The 15,000-nt window shown below is 45.5% G+C and overlaps 1 protein-coding gene across 6 annotated transcripts in view; it reads right to left on the bottom strand.

Moving 5' to 3' along the window:
• Positions 1–8,239: 8,239 nt before the first annotated feature.
• nfia (nuclear factor I/A) overlaps positions 8,240–15,000 on the bottom strand; it is a 133,367-nt gene continuing 126,606 nt past the window's right edge. For all 6 annotated transcript variants that reach the window (XM_047343165.1, XM_047343168.1, XM_047343167.1 and 3 more), the window contains 3 exons: positions 14,787–14,951; positions 14,059–14,147; positions 8,240–9,206 (listed from right to left, as the gene is read on the bottom strand). In XM_047343165.1, coding sequence (XP_047199121.1) covers positions 9,032–9,206; positions 14,059–14,147; positions 14,787–14,951 — 429 coding nt within the window. In that variant the 3' untranslated portion in view covers positions 8,240–9,031. The remainder of the gene's footprint in view (positions 9,207–14,058; positions 14,148–14,786; positions 14,952–15,000) is intronic.

The following is a 15,000-nucleotide window of genomic DNA, read 5'->3' on the forward strand; positions in this document are numbered from 1 at the left end:
AGGGGATGATGGGACAATGACGACATGATGACGTGAATGTGGGACTCAGACCGCTCCGGGTCGCAGCCCACCGCTGTCGCTCGGGACAAAGATAACGCTCTCCTCCTTCTTCTGGATTGTCGTGGGATGGCTCAGCGTCGCCTCCAGAGGACCGGGGGGGGAAGGCAACAGGAAATGCTGATGAACTTGATTGATTATCTTTATTGGCTCAAATATTCAGAACATCAGAAAAATCTCTGGTTCAGTTTGATGACAACTTGACCATTGAAAATCATTTTGTTTCCACTAAAGGACGATGCCGGATGTTTGAAGTGCAAACTGTCGTGTTTTATAGTTTTGAATTTAAGTTATTTTCCATCCACTCGTTTTTATTTATTTAAAAGTTTAAAAAACAACAAAACTTTTGTGCGACACGCAACGCTGAAATTCTTAAAAGTACAAGTATCCGTCCTGGAGTCTTCAAAGTAAAACATTAAATGGTACGTGTGTCATGAGCTCCAGAACCCGAGAGAACCCACGAAGCTGCAGCAGCAACATTGTCCTTTCAAAAGAAAAAAACCTGCTCATCAACAAAGTTTGTCAAAGTTTTCTCAGATTCACGAGTCAAAGAGTCCGTTTAGTTTCAAAGAGCCGAGCTGCATCGACAGTGGAAAAGTCCGGAGCCACTGGAGGTGAGCGAGGCGAGCCACTCGACCCGGCCGGCCTGGGACTGAGGGGGAGGAGGGGGATGCAGGGGGTGTCTCCCAGGTGCTGGAGACCTCCGTCTCTTTTCTCATCCTCGTTTGAAGTGCTGCCGGGGGGGGCGGCTCGATGAGGAGCTGGATAGTGCTGAGCGCTGCAGAAAAAAGGCCGAAGCCATTGATTCAGTCTCCTGCAGGAAACTGCCCGGGGCGGGTAGGAGGAGGAGGAGGAGGAGGAGGAGTCACCCAGAGCAGCGATCTGCTGGTCAATGGACCGGGGAGGGAGGGGGAGGCCAGACCAGCCGAGTGTTTGCTTGATGGTTAAAGTTTAGCTGGAGGTTGTCGGAGTAAAACCCAGCGAGGCTGCAGCTGATGGCCCAGGGCGGTCATCATGGTGGCACACCCGTCTGACCAATGACAAGAGTCACAGGTGAGGATGATGAGGGATGAAGGGTGAAGGATGAAGGACAGTTCGAGGGACAGGAAAGAAAAAGAAACCAAAACAGAAGAATCTGGTCTTTGTAGTTTTTTCTCACTGGTTGTCTTGGTAACAGTTACTAGGCGATTATGGGAGCATGCAGTTATATTATGATTATTGTACATTAGCTATAATCAGAGGAGCCTGACAGACAGCAAAGGCTACTGGTGTTCAGAAATGTTACAAACAGTTATTCAGTTTTCAGAAGAGCATCATAATACAGGTTTTCACAGGCACTACATTTGATCTTTTTCAATATATCGTGTAATATGCTGGTTTTTTATTTTTCATTTCTTTTTCAGGTTTTTCGTGTAACTCGTCGGTCGAAGCTGGGATCTGGAGACGGAAGGATCGACCGTGAAAGAAGGCAGAGGCTGAGATTTTTCACAAAGTAGATACCAGAGTCCACGTGGGCAGGCGCACGCACGTGAGCCCGCGCCACGTGCACGTGTCTGTTTTTAGTCAGTGCATAGTTCTCATGCAGATTAGACTGCTACGCTGTGATTGGCCGTCACGAAGCATGATAGTGAGTTCACATCGTCACAGGTTGCAGCTCCGTCACCGACACTTAGCACCGTGTGATGGTTTCGCAGTCGGATAATTAAACATCTTCACGCTGTGATTGGTTACAGCCGGAGAGAAGCTTCAGTGTCACCTGCCTCTTCGGCCAATCACATCTCTCTCAAGTGACGCCGTTTGTACTCATTTCCCTGACACGCACTCCGACACGGTCACGTCTTCCTTCTGCTCTCGACTCCGATTTGGAAACGATGAGAGAAACGGCATTGATTTCACTTCACGTCAGTTTAGAGCGAATCAGGTGTCACTGAAGCTCTCTCTCTCTCTCTCTCTCTCTCTCTCTCTCTCTCTCTCTCTCTCTCTCTCTCTCTCTCTCTCTCTCTCTCTCTCTCTCTCTCTCTCTCTCTCTCTCTGTCTCTCTCTCTCTCTCTCTCTCTCTCTCTCTTTGCACGATTGTTGTTCGAGCGTCGTCGCCTCAGCGTCGCTGTGATTCACATACTCGGGTCTGGAAAGTGATGAGAGAATCTTGGGTGGATTAAAAATACCCTGGTCTAACCCTGAAGAATTCTGCCCCTCGTCACGTCAAGCCGCTCAAACTCGATTGTTTCCTCCTCAACACAGACTCGCACAGCGAGGTCCGAAGGATGTGGAGCTCAGGTGGAGGTGGGGGAGGTGGGGGGAGGGGGGATTTCTGCCCAGGAGAATTTGGACGAACGTGAGGACGACGAAAGCATTAACGTAAAGAACGTAGCCTTCATTCAACCCTGTTTCCTGATGGAGCGGCAGAATTTGTCAAAGTCAAAATCCCCAAATCATCTGTCTGCGGGGGAGGAGGGGGGGGGAAGCGAATACAAGCGTTTCTCCTCTCGGGTTCTTAGTCTCTGTCTCTCGCTCGAGTTTTTCAGATCAGTTTTTTGGGGAGAAGATTCAGGAGGAATCAGAAAACGTCTGCTGGTGTGTGGTAATGTGGCGATTGTTGGTTGAGCTGTTTCTCTCTCCGCTTTGACTCGAGTGTTTGGAGGAGGACGAGAACAAGCGTCCGCCTCCTCCACCGGCATCAGACACCCGGGAGTCACAGCTTCCCTCTCAGGACTCAGCTCCTGTGGGATCTGAGTTTCTGCTCATTTCTCATCATTGGTTCATTAGTTAAGTTTTAAATTTCAATATTTACACCTAAATGTTCTCAGTCTTCAAACCACAGAAACAACCAGAAAATGAAACTTCTCTCAACTGAGATGAAAATATTTGGACACACTTTCCAAATATTTGATTCTGCTCAGCTCCTGAAGTCATAATGAAAGATTGTTCTGTGAAACTTCTCTGCACAAGTTATTCTGTTTTCACTGGATTCTTTTGCACAAAAGTTGGTTCCCTGAATCCATAAAATATGAACTCGTCTAATTTAACCGGGTAAAAAAACCTTTTGGGACTTCAGCTCCATAAAATCTTCAGTTGAATTTAAAACAAAGATCTTTGAGTTTGTGAAGATGGAGACAAACGTCCCGTCCACACTGATGTGGACAAAGTCTCTAAAAAGATTTTTACAAAAACCTTCCAAAGTGCAGAATTTTAAAATCGGTGTGTTCCTGTTAGAATGAAGCGTTTGTGAAACAATGACGTCACAGTTTACTTCACACGTGTCAGACAACAACAACAACAACAACAACAACAACGGCGTCCACCGGTTTCTCTACGTTAGCTCGGGTCGGTCTGATTTCCAGATAGCAGCTACATTTAGCATCGCTGCACCACGTCACTGACACGTGAACGAAATGAGGATCTACTTTTGTTTTTGAAGTGACTCACATCATAGGAGAATAATCTCAGATGTTCTTCTCTGGTGTTTGACTCTATCGCCACCTACTGGCCCGGCATGCGAGGTGTTAAACAGGCTGTCGACCATTTTTCTGACACTTTCATGTTCTGTCTCTTTGATTTGTACAGATTTCAAGTATAATGTTTAATTGGTTGTTTTTAATTTTTGAATCAACCAATCAGCTTCCTGGTGATCGACTCTTTGTGAGACATTTATATTGATCAGGATTCGAAGTGTTTCAGTTCTCATCGGTGCAGCTTCGTTCACAGTTCAAAGTTCATCCTCGACCACGGGAACAGAAACAATCCGAAATCAATAACTGGCTGAAGTTGAGATTATTTTTGGTAAAGTCTGTAAAAGAGTGAACTTTGAAACTGAAGCTGTGAATCAACATGGAGGAGAAATCGTAGTGAAACTCCGAGTCACAATAAAATGAAACTAAGACCTGAGGTGAGACTGTGGTCGTCACACACAGACGCGGTCATGGCTTTAAGTTCACGTCGCAGCTGAAACTGCAGCGTTTGCATTGATTGTTGAGGTCGTGAGTTTTTCACAGTAAAACGATGAAGAGTGAAAACCGGACGCTAACGTCAGAAATGAGCAGAAACTCGTATCGCGCGTGAACCGTCGTCCATCCCGTCGACTCGGCTGATTCTCTGCTCCATGCATGTGATGCAGTGATGAGCAGCAGTGAAGTGTGGATGGACCTCGGGGGGGCTGGGTGAGGAGGAGGTGATCTCGTGGGCTCGTGAAGAAAGAAACAGATGGAAAAGAAAAAGAATCATGTTGCATAATCAAGCTGTTTATTTTCCTGCATGGAATGGTGAACACAAAAAAAGATGCCTAGATGCATTTATAGTAGGGGCATCGTTTGGCTGGCTATGTCATCGTCTCCTGCCTAAAACTAAATCTTTAAAATGCATAAAAAACACTCGCTTCTCGCTTTACCAGTTTCCTCAGAATGACCAAGATTTAGCTTCATCAGCACTGATCAACAATAACCTTCAAACATAGAGCATACTGTAACATCCATTTACAATGGTCTCATCACCACAGCGCCGTACTTTTCAAGTACAGGAATATGCTTTACCATCAAAGAGGAAATGTCCTTAAATACATACAAAAAGGAAAGCACATAAAGAAAAATCAAGAAAATAAGGAAACAGGAAAGTTTTCAACTTAAATCCAGTTTCCAGAAAACAAACCAAACCAGTTCTAGTAATGTGGCCTCGATACAAACAATCAGAAAATTCACAACACTAGTTTTTCCTCATTTAATCAATGTTACAAAAGTCCTGCATTATAAAATAGGGCAGCTTTAAAATCAGTGTAATTAATAAAACTATACAACATACAAACACGTCTCTCAGGCCGAGTGGCCGTGCCGCTCTGCCCTCCGTCCGTTAAGAGCTAACTCTTCCCTGCGTCTCTCCGCTGCTGTACCAGAACTAAATTACACACACAACACAAGAACAAAACAACACACTGCCCAAACTATTGCTTTTATATTCTTTTTCATTTTTTCTTTCTTTAAAAAGGGTGCAATTTTGTCGTTATCTTACACAAACAGCCCAAAGTCGCTGATTAGATGCTAGGCTGTTTCACAAGGTTTTTGTGACACTTTAAAAAAATGTCCGTGCAATTTTTTTTATTCCCTTCGCTCTTTTTAAGCCCTGGAAGCTGTATTTTTTAAATCACATACTTTTTCACTATATTCATTTATTTCATATTTAGTGCAGATAATTAAGGAAGTAATGCCCAACTCGTGGCTAAAGGGTCAAGAACAGAGACAAAACAAACACACTAAGAGGAAACACACAACCCACACAAGTGGAACTACTTCACCATCACAGCCCACGGCCTCACGTCGCTGTCCGTTGGATCTGACAGACGGACGGAGTCACTGAAACCTCTGCAGAGCAGAGCGGGCGCGGCTCCAATCCTACGTGTTTACAAGAACTGATTAGTGTGCGATGGAGAAGAAGTTGGACTTGTTTAAGGCTTGTGACCAGAGAAATCAAATAAAAACCTTTAGGAAAGAGATTCGAATGTGGTGTTGTGGCGGCCTGGTAGATTATCATAAACAGGAAGGAAGGAAGGAAGGAAGGAAAGAAGGAAAGAAAGAAAGAAAGAAGGAAGGAAGGAAGGAAAGAAGGAAGGAACCCATCCCGAGCAACAGCGGCTCAGCTTGGCTGGAGCGTTGCTGCGGAGCTGGTTTCACCATTTTTAGGGACCGAGCACGGAGCACGACGCCGGTCACATGCTTCTGACTTTGGGTGAAAATATAGAGAAAGAAAAACCAGAGTAAATAAACAGTATAAGACAAATTAGTCTAAGTGAGTTCAAGCAGGTTTTGCATATTTTATGTCCCCGTTAGACGTGGGAACAAAAGTAGAAGAATGAACTAAACATGAAAAGAGGAAGATTCCAAAAGAAAAGGTTCCGCTGTTCATAGGTCAGACGTAAGAATCATCAAACTCCTCCACTACAAGGAGGACAGGATGAAGAGGAGGAGGAGGTGTGAGGAGGACAGGATGAAGAGGAGGGAGGAGGTGTGAGGAGGACAGGATGAAGAGGAGGGAGGAGGTGTGAGGAGGACAGGATGAAGAGGAGGGAGGAGGTGTGAGGACGACAGGATGAAGAGGAGGGAGGAGGTGTGAGGACGACAGGATGAAGAGGAGGTGTGAGGATGACAGGATGAAGAGGAGGTGTGAGGATGACAGGATGAAGAGGATGAAGAGGAAGGAGGAGGTGTGAGGATGACACGATGAAGAGGATGAAGAGGAAGGAGGAGGTGTGAGGACGACACGATGAAGAGGAAGGAGGAGGTGTGAGCTGGACAGGATGAAGAGGATGAAGAGGAGGGAGGAGGTGTAAACAGGATTAACTGATCTGAACAGTTTAAAGCTGCGTCTGCTCCATCGACGTCATGAATTCAGTGAAACGAGCAGGAAGTGGACGAAGTCACAAACTATAAATCATCAAAGACCAAATCAAACTGTTAACTAATAACTAACAGTTGACTAATGTCATTCAAACTGTTTGAACTATTTAACTGTATAAACAGTTTTCACTTGAGGGGTTAAACCACTAATCTCAGCTGCTAGCTAACTGCTAACTGGTTTAGCTGATAGCTAACTTATCAAAGATCCTATAATAAACTGAGCTAACAGCTAATCTGATCAGTTAGCACGCAAACATGATCTAATCTGAATCAAAGCATTCGAACTGGACTCATCTAACTGGAGTCAAACTTTTTAAAATGCTAAACTGAGCTGACAAAGCTACGTCCTTAAACTACGCCACCGAGGAAATTATCGTCGTCACTTTACTGTTGACGTTAAATAACCTCCGATCTGCAGCTCGTTTCACTGAGTGTCTGCGTGTTTCAGATCTGGAGGTGGTTTCCAGACAGGAAGCAGGCCTGAGACCTCAGAACACTGAGAGTTGACCAGCGAGTAGAAAGTCGAAAGTAGAATGGTCGGATCTGTCGCCCCCCCCCCCTTCAGGACCGAAGCTCAAGGCACATCGATTCGGAACAAGTAGATTTCGTACGGATGAAAGAGGAAGTTGTGGAAGTGAAGAGCAGAGACGGGAGAGGAAGGAGAAACGAATGGAGAGAAGCTGAGAAGCAAAGAGAGCTGGTTGTTTGTGAGGAGCGATAGAAAAAGGCCGTGACGGGGCCCAGACAGCGTCAGGGGCCGGAGTAAAGACGACTGCTGGCAGGTGCCTGATGTCGGGTTTACAATATAGTGTCTTTATCGCACTAACTACATCATCTATGGAAAAATGTGTCACTAACACTAAAACATGCAGATTTTTTTTTTTCTTTTTCTGTAACTTTTTCACTTAAATTCACTTTTGTTCGACGCAGGATGGTCGTTGGTGTTTGAGTGTGTGCATGTGTGTGTATATATATATATTTTATATATAGTATAGGAAAGGAAAAAGAAAACTGAAGTTAATAAAATGCTAAGTTGCATGTGAAGCGCTCGGCTGTTGTTTGTGGACGAAAACTTCCAGAGAGTGACCCTCTGCTGCGTCTAAACCACACCCCCTGATTACACACTCGTGGGCCACTGGCAAACTGCAGGAATTAGTGCTTTTGATTGGACAGGAGCTCTAGGAGACCCCGCCCATCACGGGCAGCCTGTCACCAGGCCACACCCGTTAAAGATTATCTCGCCAACAGAAACGGGAGAAAATGTGATTACTTCTAAATTCACTCTCCTCATGAGAGATTCAAATTCTTTTTTTTAAAGAAAAACAATTCGCTCATTAAAACAAGTTAATCGCTTTTTTTTCTTTTCTTAAACAAAATGAAAAGTTTAGTGGAAAATGATTGTTTAAAGTTCCGATCTTCAAAGGGAATCTTGTTCTACGAGCTAACAGCTTTTCAACGAGAACAAACCACAAATAATGAAAGTAAAAGTGAAAACAGCTTATTTCTCACAGGGCTGTGATTTCTAGTTCAATGCTGCGTCGTCGTCTTTTGTACCCCAACATTTTAGAGTCCCAGAGGTGTGAGCGGACTAGGAAGAAAAATATATATTTATATATACTTTTCAACAACTGTTTTCAACGAGCTATCTTACAAAGATATTTAACTATCCAACAGCTAGCCAACAAAATTGCACTTTCCTCATGATCAATATTCCACTGGTAAAGTCACTGGTCTCTCTCCTGTCTGCCTGCGTCACCAGAGTTTCACCCTGAACATGCTTCACCAGACGGTGGATGGATAGAGGAGGAGGAGGAGGAGGAGGAGGAGGAGGAGGAGGAGGAGGGGACCAGCTGAAATGAGAGAAAAATCAATGAGCCATGAAGCCAAAGTCTCCCAGATGAACGAGCTCAGATCCACCAGCGTCTGGTCGCAACACTTCACATCAACAAATCCACGTTTAAAACCCCCCATCACCCCCCCACCCCCCACGTCTAGTTTATGTTATGACTGGGAAAAGGGCGGGGCCTCTGTTGGCGCCCGCACCACCTCCCCGTCAGGTCGGGCCTTTCCATTAAGCACCGGTCCGTGTCCTTGGAAAAGAGCCTGGTCGACCTCCTCCCTCCCCGACCTACCACCATCCGGGGGGGGGGGGTCAGGTGGGAGGCGGAGTCCATGCCAGGAGGCGTGTGAGGGCTCAGGTGAGGGGAGGGGTGTCAGCCAAAACCTCCCCTCCCCCCAGCGTAAACATCCCGTCCCGTCCCACCAACCAAACCAGCCCCAAACCATCGGGAACCAATGGGACGCGGGGGTGGGACGATGGGTGCGGGGAGGGCGTAGTACCGCTGCAGTCCACTGGATGACCACAGCGCAGAGGATGATGGGAGAGGGCGTCGCCCCTCCAGGAGAGAAGCTGGGATTCAGTCTTGTGGGATTTTAAAGGCTCATTCCCTCGACTGGTTTTTCTGCCCAGTCTGGTGGTGTGTGTGGTGGGGGGTCTGGCACTATATATGGACATCAACATTTACAGGGCGGGTGTTTCACACCAGGGTGGGGGTGCGTTTGATCCGCTGTAGCCATGCAGATGCTGTGAGTCTCTATATGGCGCTGGTGGGGGCGGAGTCAGGTGCAGAGGAGGGATGTAGGGGCGGGGCAAGATGGGTCTCTCTGTTGCAGCTGGCGTCAAAGGTCGAGGAGGAGGAGTCTGCAGCGGCTTGTCGTACAGGTGAGTGCAGGGAGGAGGGGCCTCTGAGGTCCTTATCCCAGGTACCACTGAGGAGACGGAGACAACATGCGACACGTTAACCACACACATCAGGTCAGACTGTAAACACAGATGGACGCCATAACGGCTCCTGAGCACCTTCATCGCCCCCTGGTGGCTGGCTGCAGTATAGATCATAAACCCTCCTCCATGTTAGCAGATGGGACATGGAGCAAAATAAACAGATCAAAGTAGATAAAGGTTTGTAAAGATGTTTCTGTCGTTTCAGTTCTTATCCCACTGATGTTTGTTCAAGTGTTTCCGATCAGTTTGGTTTTTATTAGTTATTTGATCACATAATGGTGGGGGGGGTTATGATTGACAGTGTTGCCCGGACCTTTATACCACAGACTGACTGCGTTCGTGTACCAGATATTTGAGCATCATTTCTAGAGGAGGTGGAGACTTCATCTTTATCTCCAGTCTGTGGTTACGACTTAAAGACACTTTGAGAACAGTTAGAGAATCTTTAGTTTGTGGGATGGGACATGAATTCATTTCAAGAGAAATTTGATCAGATCCACAGAAATTAACCTCTAATCACAGAGAAATCAATAAATTCCAGGTATTAAACCAGGTTTTTCCACCTGAATTTAAATACTGAAAAATCCCAAACCAGGATTAATGCAGGACATAAAATGTCCTTCAGCATTTCACAGCACTTGTTATTTGGACAAAGAAGAAATAAACCAGATGTGTTGTGGATATTTATCTTCTTCAGAGGTGCAGAACAGTTTCTATAAAACTTTTCTCTAGTTCCTCCTGAGGAGAAACTTCAGGTGTGGACTCAAGTCATCATGTTGAGATGAGTGCGGCCTGCAGGGGGCACTAACAGCACTCCAGATGTCTGATTACATGATCCGTCTGTGGACGGAGCTCAAACACTGCACCATGTTTCTTCAGTTTGGAGTTTATGACACTTTGTGCACAATATAACCAGCCTGTGTGTGTGTGTGTGTGTGTGTGTGTGTGTGTGTGTGTGTGTCTGTGTGTGTGCGTGTGTGTGTGTAATCCATCTCTGATTGGCCCGTATCGATCGACAAAGGTGCATCGTTCACGTTTCATGAATCTCTCCCTGCTCTTCCTCCTCTTCCTCGCTGCCCTGCCGAGTTCAAGTTCATCCCCGCCTTACATCATGTCTCGTTGCTAGGGACAACCAGACGGCCCAGGACGTGACTACCATCGCCAAGGCAACCGCATCACCCCCCCTACACCAACCCCCCATGCAGACCTCCCCACCACTCCCTTCTTCTTTTCTTTCTTTACTCTCCTCCCGTCCTGCTCCGCACTTCTTGACAAACACACACACACACACAGATATTGATTTGAAGTGAAGACACACTTACACACTTTTAAAATATTACATTTGTTTTTTAAATGAAACACATGAAGGTAAATAGTTTATCTTCCTGTGTGTGTGTGTGTGTGTGTGTGTGTGTGTGTGTGTGTGTGTTGCAGGGTTTCTGCACTCAGACCTGAGTTGTTCCTGACTCGTTGTAATTCTATTGCTCTGTGTGTGTGTGTGTGTGTGTGTGTGTGTGTGTGTGTGTGTGTGTGTGGTGATAGAGGAGAAGACTGGAAGGTTAGTTTTTAATCAATACAACTTGCTGACGGTGGGACTTTTCTCCCTCACTCCCTCGCTCCCTCCCTCTTCCCCCGTGTATCTCTATGTGTCTCGCCCGCTCGCTCGCTCGCTGCACTGCAGCTCCTCCCTCTGTCCTGAGAAGACTCAGAGAAGATGAAACTCACTCAGGCCCGGCAGAGAGAGAGAGAGTGTGTGTGTGTGTGTGTGTGTGTGTGTGTGTGTGTGTGTGTGTGTGTGTGTGTGTGTGTGTGTGGAGTAATGTTACCACACACTGGGCTGATGCTGACAGCTGTGATTCACACTGAAGATACTCGTCACACAGACGAAGAGAAGAAGAGAGACGGAGATTTGAGTTTTTCTCCAGATTTGAACTTTAATAAATTTAGGAGCAGGAGAAATGAAGGAAAGACATTCTGGTCCTGATGTGATTCATAAGGAGTCAAACAGATGGTGGAGTTAATTCTCCAGTCGTCTGCGATTAAAACCAACAACATCATTAAAAGAGCAGCAGTTAAAGCTTCAAGGTAGAAAACATGATGGAAATATGATATTTATGTTGTTTCCTGTTTTATTTAAAGAACTTTGATTCTTTATCGTTCTACACAGATGTGATGTGTCACATGATTCATGTTCGTCATGATTGATTCTGTTTCCGTCACATTTTACTTTTATGGACAAACTTTTCTATCTCAGCCAAGAGATATTTTATACACCGACTGAAATTAGAGATACAGATACTTCAGATGTGACACTGGTCTTTTAAAATGTCAGAATATTGTGAAATATTCAGCCGGTGAATCTTCATCCTGTTTGGTTTTGTCTCGATTTATTTATCAGTCTCTAAAGAATCTGACGATATGAGTCAGTCACATCTGTATCTGGGTTTAAATTTACAGGTAAGAAAACTTTTATTTCACTTTTTCATTATAATTTATATAATATATATTAAATTCAACGTTTAGAAAACTGAACCTGCTCCGTCTCATGTACAGAACAAAGGGAAGGAAACTATCGGCTTTATATTAATTATATTTAACAGAATCTGATTTAATCTGATGAGTTTATTTTAAATCAGCCTCCACCACTGTAATATCTCTCTCTCTTCCTCTCTCTCTCTCTTTCCTCTCTCTCTCTGTCTCTCTCTCTCTCTCTCTCTCTCTCTCCTCTCTCTCTGTCTCTGTCTCTCTGTCTCTCTCTCTCTCTCTCTCTCTCTCTCTCTCTCTCTCTCTCTCTCTCTCTCTGTCTCTCTCTCTCTGTCTCTGTCTCTGTCTCTCCCTCTCTCTCTCTCTCTCTCTCTCTCTCTCTCTCTCTCTCTCTCTCTCTCTCTCTCTCTCTCTCTCTCTCTCTCTCTCTCTCTCTCTCTCTCTCTCTCTCTCTCTCTCTCTCTCTCTCTCTCTCCCGATGTCTCTCACCCAGACCTGTCTCGTCCTGAGTCAGCACTTCACACACACACACACACACACAGTGGGTGTGGTGTTTTACTATGCGTGTGTGTGAACTTCACCTTGAAGGTTATGTGCAAATGGGACATGGAGACAGATGATGACTTCCCCAGTTACACACATACTGATCAGGTCATGGCTGCTTGTTGTATAGTAGTGAGTATAATGCCTGTGTGTGTGTGTGTGTGTGTGTGTGTGTGTGTGTGTGTGTGTGTTGGTTGGCACAACACGATGCCCACTCCCTCTGTCCATCTTCGTTTCTATGGGCAACCGCCACCGTCGCCCACAGTAACCACCACACTGACCCCTGTGGGCACGATGCCCACTCTCACACAAAGCCAGTGCCATCTGCCCCCCCCCCAACACACGGGAATGCACAGACTGACCAGTTGGTAACCATGGCGATGAGAGGAGGGAGTGTTTACTGTACTGTTCCATGGCTCTCGCTCTCTAACACAAGCCTGATGTCGACCGCCCATGGTGACTTTTGTCCATGTCTCTGTGTGTGTGTGTTAATATGTTGATTTTGTGTGTGTGTGGGTGTCGTCCTCTGAGGTCGCAGCATGGCGCCCCCTGTCTGTCTAATGCTTCACATTTACTGTACATTAACACTTTTATAATGTTATACTTGTGAGGACATTTACTCTCAATGTCTGTTTTAAATACTTGAATTATGTCCCCACAACAAAATGTCCACATTTACAGTTCCTGAAAAGTTCCTCATCTCATCCTCACTGTTTCTGTGGCTTCAGTGAAATCTCAACTTTCATAAGAAAGAGACGTCAACAGTGTCCCAGAGACACAGAGACACAAAGAGACAGAGACACAAAGACACAGAGACACAAAGACACAGACACAGAGACACAGAGACACAAAGACACAGAGACACAAAGACACAGAGACACAAAGACACAGAGACACAGAGACACAAAGACACAGAGACACAAAGACACAGAGACACAAAGACACAGAGACACAGAGACACAGAGACACAAAGAGACAGAAGAAGAATAAATAAGAGTCTGTTTCTGGCAGTGATTTCAAACACCTGGCTCAAGTCTCCAGGAGTGTGTGTGCATGAGTGTGTGTGTGTGTGTGTGTGTGTGTGCATAAGTGTATGACACAATCAATAAATCGACAGCCTCGTTCACTGCGGACCACCACACACACAACCACACACACGCGCGCACACAAACACACTAAAGCAATCTAACATGTCTCGATTGTCAACAAGAGAACTCCCACTTCACTGTCGTGTGTGATGAGTGAAGTCAAGGCTGCACAATCGATACACTCTTCATAAATCAGCTGGCAAACAGACCCTGACCTGGACACACACACACACACACACACACACACACACACACACACACACTCTAGATGTTGCATTCACTGACCACCTGCTCTGTGGTAAATGTTAACTGTCTTTTCTCTTCCCGTCTTTGTTTACCAGGATTCACACCAAGGCCACAAACAATGCAGCTCTCTGATTGGCTGCCAGGTCTGTTGAGCTGCCTCAGAGCCTCAGAGCCACAGCTGGAGGTGAATGAGGCTGATGTTTGAAACAGTGAAGCTTCAGGTACCAGATGATGTGATGGTGCGACATGTTTGTGTTTAAATAAGAGATAACAGGATCATCTCTGTTCACATGAAGAACAGAGGAGATTAAAGAGCTTCTTCATTTCTATATCTCACAAATCTCACAGAATTTAAAGCAAGCGACCGCAAACTTATATATGAAATAAATACTATACTGGGGGAGGGGGGGGTTTCTGTCCCATCTGGACAGAAAGGTGTGGGAGGGGTGTGGGAGTATGGTTGTGTGTGTGTCACCTGTGGCTGCTGAGGGATATTAAAGCCGGGGTCTCTGGGTCCAACGCTGACGAACCGCTGGGCTGGAGATGTAGTGGGGGTGGAGTAGGCTGCACAACACACACACACACACAGACACACACACACACACACACACAGATTATTTGTGTTGTCATCACAGTCGGTTTCATCAGCAAAAACACTGGAAACAAAAGGAAACTTTGAGTCTTAATCCGTCGAAACAAACACAAACTTTATGTTCATCACTGTTCACAGAACGGACTGATGACAAAGTTCTATAAAGGTTTAAGAACTATTGAGAAGATCTGGGTCAGAGTGATGATGATATTAAATATAAATATATAAATGTATAACTATATATATCTCCATGTGTTGATGATGAGTGTTAGTAGGATTAAATATTTTGGCATCAACTGAGTCTGTTTTTGCCAAATGACAAAAATGTTTCTCTGAACCCTGAAGTTAAATTTAATCCAAACATGATAAGATTCACTTCACACAGACGATGAAGAATTCTTCAGATATTTGATTAATAATTTAAAGATTTATATAATCTTTTTTCTTTTGTTGTGGAGGCGTATTGGCCTCCAGGGAAACATGCTCCAAATATATGTTCTAATCTACAGGATTTATGCAGCTGGATGTGAAATAAAAGTTAAGAATAAAGATTTGTACAGTGTGTGTGTGTGTGTGTGTGTGTGTGTGTGTGTGTGTGTGTGTGCACTCACTGGGCGAGGTGGGTGAGTTGCCTCCCCCTCGGTGGAGGAGGTGGAGGGTGGCTTGGCGTCGACAGGCAGTGGGACGGGACGGGCCATCGGGGGAGGTGGAGGGGGAGGCAGCATGGGTGTCGGCAGGAAAGGGTTGTGGACCTTTCCCTGGGAGCTACCATTAGGCTGAAGACGAAAGGGGGGGGGAGGTCACAGAGTTAAAACATTAAATACA

Source organism: Hippoglossus stenolepis, chromosome 14 (assembly GCF_022539355.2).
Source record: "Hippoglossus stenolepis isolate QCI-W04-F060 chromosome 14, HSTE1.2, whole genome shotgun sequence".
NCBI lineage: Eukaryota > Metazoa > Chordata > Actinopteri > Pleuronectiformes > Pleuronectidae > Hippoglossus > Hippoglossus stenolepis.